The 12,713-nt window shown below is 45.6% G+C and overlaps 1 protein-coding gene across 2 annotated transcripts in view; it reads left to right on the forward strand.

Annotated features, from left to right (window-relative positions):
• Positions 1 to 388: 388 nt before the first annotated feature.
• LOC119389872 (aspartate--tRNA ligase, mitochondrial) overlaps positions 389 to 12,713 on the forward strand; it is a 338,524-nt gene continuing 326,199 nt past the window's right edge. For both annotated transcript variants that reach the window (XM_037657287.2, XM_037657295.2), the window contains exons 1-2: positions 389 to 594; positions 1,872 to 1,955. In XM_037657287.2, coding sequence (XP_037513215.1) covers positions 408 to 594; positions 1,872 to 1,955 — 271 coding nt within the window. In that variant the 5' untranslated portion in view covers positions 389 to 407. The remainder of the gene's footprint in view (positions 595 to 1,871; positions 1,956 to 12,713) is intronic.

Genomic DNA, 12,713 nt, shown 5'->3' on the forward strand with positions numbered 1-12,713 from the left:
GTTAATCACAATGTTTTATTACCATATTTCGCTCGCAGTGATGTGTTTCGTCATTCTTTTTTCCCAGCTGTGATTGAACTTTGGAATGTGTTACCAAGCTGTGTAGTAAATGCAAGTGATGTTTGCCAATTTGAAAAATTGTTAGACATGTATTTAAATGATTGTGCTGCCACTTGACATACCTGCAGTGTTTGTCTGGTTTCTGCATTTATTTCTTCCCTCCCTGTAAGGACCCTCAACAGAGGGCTGACAGTATTATTAAATAAATAAAAAATAAATAAAACAAAAATAAATTTGGTCAGTGTCCGGATCCATTGAACCAGTATGTTTCATCCCGGCCAGACGGGTTTCCACTCACACTGTAGTAAGTACAGTAGCCATCGACACTCAGTGATGGCGGCTCCCAGATGAGCATTCTACATTTGTGTACAAATGTCACGGTGACAGATCAGAGGCGCCAGAGGTACTACTGGTACTACACCATGCCCCACTGTGTACGAGAGCCTGGCCTGGTTCTTCTAACGTTGCGAAGATGGCGGGCAATTTGCGGTCGTCATGCGTGCGTTGCAAGGCGATTGTTCTGCACACGTCCAGGTAGTGTGACGAGTCTTGGGCAAATACCCATCATGCCATCCTGGGGTTTGCTGCACAGACCGCACAAGTTGTGAAGGCAGTAAATAGCTTTTGTGCTGGGGCCTCCAAGCCGTGGAGGTTTTGCACTCTTCTTGCGTTCCGTTCACTAGCCGGAGGACAACAGAACGCGAGCTTGAGGCCCCTACGGCTAGACATAACTGCTATCACCGCACGAGTTGTGTCCAAACCACGTGGTACAAATAAGAGAAGGCATGCAAACACAGAACGGCGTTAGTAGTGCCTTGTTCTCTTCTCTTGTGTTCGTGTTTTGCACCTTACCAACTAGCTAAGCTTTCTATCATTCTACCATTGCTAGTAACGTGCAGACGTAACTTCAGTTACGTTTAGACCTATTTAAAATTGGTCTCTAAACGCAGATCGGGAACGCCATCGCACCGGTGTCAAATAAACGGTACTGTGGATAATGGATTTCTCCGTCATACCCATTTTCACAGCGATCCCATTGCCCGAACCTTTGTAGCTGATGGGAGTGTGAACGTGGTGGCTGTAGCTACGCCTGGACGTAACGATAAACATTCGCTAAAGTTTCGTCTCTCACAATTTTGCCAGCATCAGGGCCGTCAGGTGTTAATATTTAAAATACATTATATAAAAAGAAGCTACAGTACCCTCCACGGTGGTCTAGTGGTTATGGTAGTCGACTGCTGACCCGAAGGTCGCGGGGTCGAATCCCGGCCGCGGCTGCCGCATTTCGATGGAGCCGAAATGCTAGTGGCCCGTTTACTTGGATTTCTGTGCACGTTAAAGAACACCAGGTCGTCAAAATTTCCGGAGCCCTCCACAATGGCGTCCCTCATAATCATATCCTGGTTTTGGGCACGTCAAACCTCAACAGTTATGATTTATTACTGCAGCAAGCTCCCAGGATCGAAACTGATTTCACTGGACCACCTTAGTGAACAAACGCTAGCTATGGTAACAGTTGTCTGTACCATGTGGTGTGGACTTAATGCAGTTACGTCTGAGTGTAATGCTCAGACAGTGCCATTTGTGGAAGCTGATGTGCTGCAAACTGCCCAGTGATAGAGGTGGTGTGTTATCTTGTACTTTGATACTAGTAATCCTACCTAGTGTCATGTTGAATTGTGAACTGCTGGATGTAGGAAAAAAAAAAAAAAAACTCACCTATGAGCTTTACCTGTTGTTCGAAGCTCTACCTGCTGTGCAATTTGAAGACTGTGTTCACAGATCACCAATTTTTGCACTTCTTGTTTCAGAGGGCACACGAAACTTCACATCAGGGGCGAGTGGCCATGTGGGCCAATCCGCAGCTGAGAGTGCAGTGGCATGTAAGCTCAATGGTACGACGAGAGCAGTGTTTGTTCATTTATGTTTAGTTTATCATATGCAATGGCACAGAGGTTGGCACAGCGGAGAGTTCGAAAAAAAAGGAACTTACGAGATAGGAAATCTGGGCAGCGGCTCTTTGATTGGTACCAAAAATGTACCAAAGTAGTATTGCGCTACTTATCCAAGTAAAGGTTTGCGTTGATGGTGCAAAATCTTTGGCAGTCAGTGGCATGCTTGCTGAAGGAGCTGCTTCACAACTAATTTTCTATGAAAAAGCACTGCTGTTGGTGTGGGCATGATTTGTAGAAAGCCTGCCACACCTGTCAAGCTCGCAAAGAGAATTGAGTGTGATGCATGCTGTTGACATAAAAGTTGTGCAAAGGGCCATTTTACACAACTTTGTGTCAACGAGAGATAATGCTGCACTAAGAGCAGTTGCTGATACATTGTACAACTAAAGATGCGCCTTCTTTGAGCTTGGAAGTGCTTTGTAGCTTAATAAAACATGTTTTCTGGGTTTACTTAATATGTACTGATGAGCTAGTTGGTGAGCCACGACATTTGATGAAGCAGCGCACAAAAGGACAGAATCACGCACACATAAAATGACACAAATGCAAGCGCTGACTGTGTCATCACACTGCTTGCGTTTGTGTCATTTTATCTGTGCGTGATTTTGTCCTTTTGTGCGCTGCTTCATCAAATATGCTTCTGGGCTAGTTGGTTCATACTGTGCAAAAGGTAATGACGCAATGCAAGGTGAAGAAAACAACAGGAAAGACGCTCCTTCCTGCACCCCTTGTTTTGCCTTGCGTGCGAAGTGCTTTGTGCAAGACTCGCACACAATTGTAACTTGCAGGAGTCAACAACGGCTTGTGTGTTCTGTCGGAAGTGTTTGTTCTTGTGTATTGCTCCCTACACACACACAAAGAAAAATGGCATTTTTGAGTTGTGCAAGTTTGTAAGCGTCTTTGTGTCCCTTCGTTTCCCCGAGTTTCTCATGGAGACAGTAATGCTTTGAAAAATTGCTTGCTTCTGTCAATTTTTGTGTCTGAGATGATGAGTAAATGAATTATGAGACTCCACTTCCTGTTCACTTTCTTACTCAAGAAAATGGATAGACTAAGAGGGTTAGACAGAAAACGTCGTGTTCAACATGAGCATGTCGCTACCATACGTCTTGCCAACTTTTAACAGTCTGGGAAATTCTTCATGCCAGCCACAAATATTTCGTGATGAGCTTGAGCAATGAAGACTGTGTCATCACTCACATTTTTATTCACCCACTCTTTGTGACAGGTTTAGCAACAAATTAACATTCTCACCAATGTATGATTCCGATTGATATTTGCAGTGATGTCATGTGATAGCTGTGCCAATTGTGCTAAACTGCTCCAAAAGACAAATCCTGCTACATTTTCACTATCTGCGCCAAACATGGTGTTTTCATATTTCGAAAACGAAACTGAGTTGAAAACACCCGCTACAGGGGCTGTAACTGTCCGTAGATCAAGAAAAACGTGCGCACTTGTGCAGTGCTGGTAGGACTACATATGTATTAGAGCACGGACCGCTTACAACGTAAGCCTCCAGAGGTGCGAATATCCGCTCTATAACCAAAGCACATTTTTCAAAGGCTGCACATGTGCAAGATGTGATGAGCAGGCAGTCGGGCTGTTCCGAGAATCGAGTCGTGCAACTGGGATCCAAGTTCGCATTCGCTTAAATTTGCAAATGTTGAAAGGTAAACGTATGCAGACCTGCAGTGCCGACAAAACGAACGCAAAAAAAGAAAAAGCTCTGTATCAGAAAGTTGCTGGCCAACTTTTCAGAGCTCCTTGTTTATGCGCCAGACTTCCTTGCGGACTGGCAACGAAAGTTCCACATGTTTTCGTTTCGATTTCCCAGACAGGACGTTGAAAGCAGTGGCAACCACGAACCACCTCTTGAGTGTTGCACATGTACGCCCTCGTTTTCTTTGACGATGTGAGTCGTCCCTTTCAGAATGTAAGTAATCACTGCAAAGCGTTTTGTTGAAACGGCACCAAACTGCACATCCACGGCGCCTGTAGATGAGGCGGTCAGCGCTCGTTCGGCCTTGCTGCGTGTTGGCAACTTGGTGTGCCGCTGTGGGAAGCTTGCTCTAGACAACATGAGATAGGGCGCAAAACAGATAGCACTCACAAGCTGAACCAAGGGCAGCATGCGTGAAACCAAGGTTGGGTTCGCGGTGGCAACTCTCCTGCATAAGCCTGCCAAGCTTGCACGTCCGCCTGCTGGTGGCAAAGGCGAAAGCTCACGTTGCAAAGCCTTTACATTCGGAACAATGCCTACACTGATGGTGGAATTGAGGTCGCACGTGCGATCTCTGCAATCTACAACGACGCAGCTATTTTCTGGACAAAAAACCGAAGAGCCAAAGAGCAGTACCGTGCACTAGACGTGGGCGCACGTGCGGTGCGCAGCGCACACACGGAACGCACGCCAAGCGGCTGGAGCAAAGGCTTCTCCGGCACCTAGACAACTCATGCTCACACTGTGCCCGCGACGCAGCCTTTTTCCTCCTTTCCTTCTCACTCCGCTCGACGTCCCCTCCTCCTTAAAGGGCCCCCCACCAAGCCACATAGCAATAGAAGACGGCGCTAAAAGACTGGACGAAGAAAGGACACTAACCACGGCGCTGACTAACAACCAAATGGGTTTTATTCTACCAGTCCGCATGTATATACTCCACCATAACCTCAAGGAAACAGAAAAGCAAAAAAATGATGATTAGCCTGCGCAGAGGCCAAAAAATGCTCAATCGCACAGAAAAGTTAACTCCTTCGAAAGGAGGGAGATCGAGGGGAGGCTGACACATGCCTCTCCGTCGTTATAGAGAAACTGTCTTTTAGCGCTGTTTTCTACTGTCAAGCATGAACCACCCAGCCCAAATGTGTACCCTACTGCACATAGCAAATTTTAGTTAGACGCTGGAAGTTGTGTGCCGAATGAAGAGCATTTTGCCACAAGAATTTTTCAAATCAGTTCTTTACGAGCTGAGAAAAACAATAATTTGTAGCGGTGCGAAACCATGATGCGAGGAGGCGAGCTGCAAACTCTTGCCGCTTGCCCTGTGTAGCCTTCGCAAGCCAAATCCCTTCCCTGCCCTCTTTGGCAGCAGAGCCGGAGGATCACATGACGCATACGCATCAACACGTCATGCACATGCATGATCATGTGCGCATGACGTGCCCGAGCACATGAGCGGCGTTGCACTGCCGCCCCCCCGTTTTTTTTATGTAGTGGCTGTGGGCGTTGTGTTGGCTTTCTCTGTGGTGTACTGCCTGTTCCTGTGGGACGGGCATGAAAGCTGTAACATCTGTACAGGCATGGGACTAGCGGTATAAAGAGCAGTGCTGCATGAACATTTATAGGTACACGCGGGAGAATAAATGAGCCTAACGAGTGCTTGAACACGTCAGAAAATTATTTTCATTGTCAGGGTGGGCGTCTGCTCGATGCACAAACTGCGAGGACACGAACGCATGGAAATGGATGCAGATTAGTCCTGCATCTCGTGGCGATTCGCAGTAAAAAAACAAAAACAAAACCATGCGCACATTCTGTTTGTGTGCCTTATTATTTCTCCCAAATTTCATTCATCTGTTCAAGCAACAAATTACGCAAACTACACATGTCACGTAAAATAGTTTTGCAGTGTTGCATGCTACTGTGGGCGACGTCAGATCACAGATGTCTACATAGAGGAGCGACGCCAGAGCACTCACAACTACGTAGGGCCAATCCTTGTAGTATGTCATCCCCTCATTCCTTGGGCGCACGCCCACATGACAAAGGGAAAGCGGCATTCAGCTTGAAATGTGACCTGTTTCCATGGCGCGTATTGTTGCAAATTGTGGCAGATGTGATCTTGAATGCCCAGTGCTCTCGTCAGCTCAAAATGGTCAGACCTGGTGAGGGGCCCTTTAAAACTCCTTCGTTGCTCTCTCTCTTCGGCCGGTGCACCTCCGTTAAAAAGCGCACTCGCTACTTCACTTCTCTGGGCTGCATTATAACGTCTTTCATCTCGGGGGCTGTGCAATAAGCTGTATGCGTATACATATGGAGTCCTATGGTATGATAAACGGGAGAAAGAAAAGACTGCATTATAGCCAGTCCTGCACTATAAGCAGTTAAGTTACAAGTGGTCTGAGCTATACGTGCATGGAATGTTATGGAACGCTGCTGAGTTCCACCGTATTTAGCTTTATTAGTTCTCACAAATTCAATTTTTCCACTAAGCAGTGAGCCTTTAGCTGCTTCAAAAGCCTTTTTTCCCTGCTATAAAATGTGCTTTTGGCTGCTGCAAAGTCATATTTTCCTGCTTGATAACACGCTTTTGGCTGCTCCAAAAAGTTGCTCCAAAATAGCTTCAGCCAATCACATCACTGTATTTGTAAAAACTACATAGCATTGCCACACACTGTGTTCTTGTAATACATTTTAATCACTGTTTTGAATCTTCCTGCGAGGAAACGTGTGAAACAAAAATGCAGGTGGCAACGGCATGTCGAAGTTTCCGCACCAACTCGCTCTGATGTCATCTACTAGGTTCTGTGGAGTTCATAATTGAAGGACAACGCAAGAAAAAGCACACAAAAAAGAAAATGCAGGAAGAGTGCTGACTATCCAGTGAAACTTTTATTAATGCCTCAAAGCATACTATAAGTGACATTCATCACAGGCTAAGAAGGACCCATAAGAAAGTAAAAAAATTAAAGAAATATAAGTAAATAAGATTGCATAAAAAAGTTATAAACTTATCGAGAAATCCTCTGATGTGTTGCTTGCAAAAGAGCTGCAGTACCTGAATTTGTTGTGATAGGTTTGTCTTTTTTCTTTTTTTGTTGAATTTTATTTATTTATTTATATTCCAGAATTTTCTTGCTTTCTTCCTCCTGGTCTCTCTTGGAAGCATGTGGTGTGCTATGGATTTCATTTATGTCATGGTTTTGGGCATTAAAAGCTTTCACTTGGCAGTCCGTGCTTGCAGTGCACTTTCTTAGTGTTTTTTTTTTCATGCTGTGCTTTAATTATGCAGCCATACCAACTAGACCAGGTTTCCACCCTGTGTAGTTCCTAATTGATAAAAACAAACTACATTGTGCTCTGAGGAGGCCAGAGTGTCATGAGTAAAGGGCACGAATCACGTGCCGAAAGGCGTGATGTGGCGATGGTGTGCGGGGCATCGAAATTCCCCGACGGTGGGCACTCCTGCTGTGTCCGCGGACGCCATTGGCCGGGGAAGGGCGCGTTGCGTGCAACCCGAGCCATGGAGAAAGACCACAGGAAGAGAAGCGGGCATTGTTTGGTGGAGTTCGAGACGAGCAAGGTGGTGAAAGCCAGCGTCGCACCTGCGACGAGAGCAGCAGAGGCCCAGTTCTGGAGGCAGCGGCACGAGAGGCATGGGGGGAAGGGTGGGGGGCGTTGACATTGGTGTCAACTGAGCGAGGCTTTCTGGGCTTGTGGCAGCCTCATCGCAGCAGTTTTCAGGGCATCTGCAGCACTACACCAGCTTGACAAGAAGACCACCCTACAAGAAGACCCACCCTACAATCCTCGGAGAGCCACGTCGGCTGTTTGGTCCAGTGGCAGTGAGTAGAGGCCCACAGTTAGGTCAACCGGGCAAGACCGCCGTTCTCGACGAAGACCGAAGTATCAGCGATGAAGACAACCAGCGAGGCGGCTGATAAACGACGACGACTCTAAGACATCTACAGGAAGCTTCGACAACGGGACAGGGCATCGACTTTATCACTGAACCGAATCAACACCACGAACAGTAAGAACGTTCTATTGAGGTAGTAACAGGCAGAAAAGCCATAGCGGCCAGACTTTCGAGTTATTGGAGAAGAGCATCGCTTGAATGTTTTGTGATTTTAGTTAGTTACTGCGCACTAGCTTATCATTTTCTCATGTGTTATTTTTTGTTTGTTGTGAATTTTTGGGTGTGTTAATTTTTTGCCGTGTTGTGTGAGATAAAGTGTGTTTGCCGTGCCACCGCTGTCTCCCGTCTCTCTCTCAATCCCATCCACAGTGCAAGCGCTCTTGAGATAATGTGACACAGAGACCTGATGTTCCAGGTTTCAGGAACTTTCGTAGAGCCAATGTGACCAGAATACGAAAAAAAAAAAGAAACTGTTTGAAATCTATGCTGTCATGCTGGCATTTATGTGATTTTGGCACAAAATTTAAGAAATGAAAGGTTGACCTTCATTTGCTCTTTTATGAATAAAGCTATGGGGGTGAAATTAGCTGCTGTAGTTTTCAACGAATGATGTTTTGGTCTGTATTGATTCATTGTTTCACTATAGTGTAGTCTAGTCTGGAGCCCACAGTTATGGCATGGCTTATGCTCATTGTGGTTTTGGCTCAAAAAAACCTCAGAATTACTAAAAGTTCCTTGCTAGCAATCAATTCCTGTGGCTTTAAACCATTCCCGATTTATTTGCCCATCTTCATATCCGTCAAACTATTGTGTCTTCCTAAGAATAACCAAAAATGAGGGCAAAATGCAAAAACACAGCTAGCTGTATAGTTAGATTTAGGTGCACAATAAAGAATCTTGGGTGGTTAAAATTGATGTCTTGTCCTCCACTACGCCATGCCATATAATGACATCATGGTTTTGGTACGTACCCGTAAAACTGCAGAATTTAATCTCTCAGAATAATCAAAAACTTAAAAGGAAGGCAATTTTTAATTTATGGGGCACTAAAGTTTTCGGGAATTTGCACCTAAAACGAAATCCAGGGGGCGCTGCGAAGTTAGGCAACACTGGCAAAGATGGTGGCTGTAAGAAGGTCCATGTGCGGATTGTTGCTGTTGGAAATACTGCGTTTTCTGGATTGCGATGTCAAACACGGTGTTTTGTCGGGAGTGTTCTTGCATATTGAGTACCACATTTTGCACCAACTAGCCCCAATAGCAGTTTTACTTGCCCCCATAGCAGCTTTACCTCATTTCGGTTGTCGCGTAGGACAAGATCGACGATAAAATAGATGTTGTTGCTCTGTCATGTAAACGTCTGGCATGAATCTGGATGCACAAGAAACCCCGGTGTGGCTGCGAAGTGTTTTTGCTGAGCCTGTGATCTCTGATGGCCTATGCTTCTCAGTGCTGGCTTTTTAACAAAGTGGAAACGCATATCAGCCGTTCTCATCCACTGCCAGGTAAGTGCTGCTGTGCTGTCACAGGCAAGGCAGGGTCAATCAGCAAGGCAGACAAACTGTTTGGCAATGTTTTGTAGGTAGGTGGGCACTAGGTAGTCACCAGTGGGCATCAAATGCTGATTGTCTAGAGCATCACGCCGACATGTCCGCATTTTGCACCTACTTAGCCTGCTGCTTACTTGTTGCGTCCTTGTGTATGTTCAAATCCAAAGGATGAGGCGGTGATGGTACATTGAGCAAATTAACAAGGTTTCATGTACAAGAAAAGGTGGAAAGAAACAATGACTACTAACTGCGGAAAAAAAATATTGCGGGAAACTCGTTCATTTTTTGCAATGCACAGAGCCCTATTGATTTGTCTGTCTGTGCGTGTGTGTGTCAGCTGATCTGCGTACATGAGCGAAATTGTGGTGCCCGCAAATTGTTCTGCTTACCTGCTGCTACAGCTGTGTAGCTCCCAGAACCCTACAATGAAACATTATACCGCGTATGCGTGCCCACAGATCTTGGAAACGTCTGAAGAGCCAGGCTCAAAGCTACTATGCATCCTAATTTAGCAAGCATCTCTTGCTCATGCACGCTGACATCAACACTACAATTTTGATATTGTCCGCCCCTGTGGAACAGTGGTTAAGGTGCTTGGATACTGACCCGAAAGATGCGTGTGTGATCCTAGTTGTGGCGGTCACATTTTGATGGAAGTGAAATGCTCTGTGCATGCGTGCTGTGCGATTTCAGAACCCCAACTGGTCGAGATTATCCAGAGCCCTCCACTACGGCATCTCTCATAGCTTTAGTTGCTTCAGGACGTTCCCATAAATCGATTCTGATTCATTCCAGCTGTGTTATCCTTAGGATTCGTTGACATCATTCAAAGAGTGCAACAAATTTTTAGCACAGCGACACATTACCTTTTCCTGAAGTGCCAAGAACAAACTACCATCGTCGGAGTAACTTTGTCGATGCGGAGGTTGGTTATTTGCGCCGTTCTTCGCTATTCACTCAGAAAACAGAAACTTGTGAAAAGATACTATCCCATCACTCTCGCTGACGTGCAGAGCGAAACGCAGAAAAACTGTGTTGCTATGCGTTTTTTTCTTTGCTGACGACGAATCCATTCGGCAGAACTGCTACCACACGTGCAAAAGTGAATGTCGTCGGCTATATGGGCCTTGATAGCCTGTTTCACGCTCTCTCTGCTAGGTGGTATATTGGCTGAAATTATTCGCGAATACTGTAGTGTCCATAATAAAAGGGACCCCTAAACACCTTTTGTTATTAAACCCGAGCAGTGGGCTTAAATGAGTTGGATGCCTTTTCTAGGAAGATGTCCATGAGGGAATTTCTGAGAGTGACTGCATAGGAAAGAAGGCTTGGTTCTTACTTTCTTTTCACTTTCGATGGAGGCAAAATACTTGAGGTCCGTGTACTGTGCAATGTCAGTGCACGTTAAAGAACTCCAGATGGTCGAAATTTCCAGAGCCCTCCACTATGGCGTGCCTCATAATCATATCCTCGTTTTGGCACATCAAACCCCAGATATTATTATACTTTTTGTCAACTTGTTGGTTCCTCTCTGCTGAAGTAGCACTGATGGCAGCGCTGCTTTCATTTCTTTCTGCAGTGGAGTAGTTGCAGTCTTTCAGTGGTGGCGTCTCACAAAGATGATAGAGGAGTGATTATAGTGCAAGCGGGATGAATAATTCATGTCTGTGAACCAAGCGAGCGATATGTATAAGCTGTTTCACTTCATGTGATGCCACTGCTTATGTTGCCTAAGGTGGGAAACATCAGGAAGGGTTGTCTGTTGATCGAGTATATGTTTATTAATCTTAAGAAACGGTTGAATCACCACTTATATTTCACCACTTTGGCCAGTCGAAACAGAATTATGAAGCACTGTAGTATAATGTCGAAAAAGTAATGAAGTTTTGCGAATTTTGGAGAAATGCATTTCATGCAGGTACCAGGCTTTTCAACTGACGGTCACAGTCATACAAATACTGGGCAGTGTGTAATGTAGCCAAAAACACAGTGGATGGTCACTGGTCACTGGTCATTGCGCATGCAGCCTCATTGGCATCGCCACACATCGTCGTGCCGCATGCCTCGCCTAACTCGTGTCACGAGCATAGAATACACTCTACATCTTGGCTTGGCCACTTATTCTCTATTGCTTTTCTTCAACCAACTGGAAACGATGGCATGCCACTATGGCCACCTTCCTTACGGTGCACAGAACAGAACACTTGTTCGTGAAGTCGCAGAAGAAAGGTGTTAAATGGAAGTTGCAGTACTCGTACTCAATTTAGATTGGTGAGGGAGCTTTTTCCAAATGCCCATTGTTATTCATTTAGCCTTAGAATTGTTATTGATAGTTGAAAAACTCAAAGACCAAACATGCTGTTCATGCCAAAACCTCAAGCTTTTGATGTCATTACAATGTCGCTGAGCATTTTCTCTTATTTCAGCCCCTTTGAAATATGCTCGGCTGAGCATTTGGTTATTTGAGAATGGAACATAGGCATTTGCCAATGAACAGTCTTAAATATGTATATGTAGGCACCATCAAAATAAGCCTTTGCCAAAATGTCTTGGCTAACTGTTGCAGATATTTCAGGGTTTAGTTGGTCTTACAGTTTTGTACTTATTTTCATGTACCCTCAAGGTCATGTAAAAGCATGCTTACAAAAACAGCTAATCTTCAAATACTGAGTTAAGCAGTGCTAGTGAATTAAATAATCTCTTTTGAGGAAGCTTGGCAAGCTGGAGCGCATCAAACATGAAAGGTTCCTGAATTTCTCACCCTAGCTGTCTGCGACGACGATGGCCTCCCACATTTGCCTTGTCCTCTATAGCTGAAAAAGGCCTGCATTGCATTCCAAAGTAACCTGTTGTGCGGGATGCGAGTGCGGCTGGGAGTCAGCAGACAGAAGCGAGCACTGCGTCCCTGAAGAACAAGCAACAACTGAAATTTTATTTTCGTGATCGTGCAGCCTCTACGGCTCGGTTGTGCACCACTTCCCTTTTCCGCACACAACGCGATAAGATTTCACCGACAGTCAAACATGGGAAAGGGTGCCTGGCTGCTGCTGTGCGACAGTGAGGCCGCCACATCACTTCCCCTCCTAGTGAGTTAGTGAACATTCACAGGGCGATTTAAATTGTTCACAAGTCCATACGACAGGGCGCCCTGGAGAATCGTCCACTGCGTGACTTGGCATGTTTGAACGAGTAGAGCTTGGAGGGTGGTGTCACAGATAATGGTGTACGTGAAACGGTGCCTGCATCTTCAGTGTGCACTGGCTTCAGCTGATCGAGTGATACCACTTCGTGACGGCCGCACACGTCGATAGTCAACTGCTTCTCATCTCGATGTAGCACTCTGAATGGCCCGTCATATGGTGTTTGGAGTGGGTGATGAACTGCGTCATGGCGCACAAACACGGGTGTGTACAAAACGAGTTTTGATGGCACTGTGGCAGCACACTGCGCACAAACCGGCGCAGTCTCTGCCTCGTCACTATCCAGCCCGGTGTGACACGGCTTCATGCT

The sequence above is a fragment of the Rhipicephalus sanguineus genome, chromosome 1 (assembly GCF_013339695.2).
Source record: "Rhipicephalus sanguineus isolate Rsan-2018 chromosome 1, BIME_Rsan_1.4, whole genome shotgun sequence".
In the NCBI taxonomy this organism is placed as follows: Eukaryota; Metazoa; Arthropoda; class Arachnida; order Ixodida; family Ixodidae; genus Rhipicephalus; species Rhipicephalus sanguineus.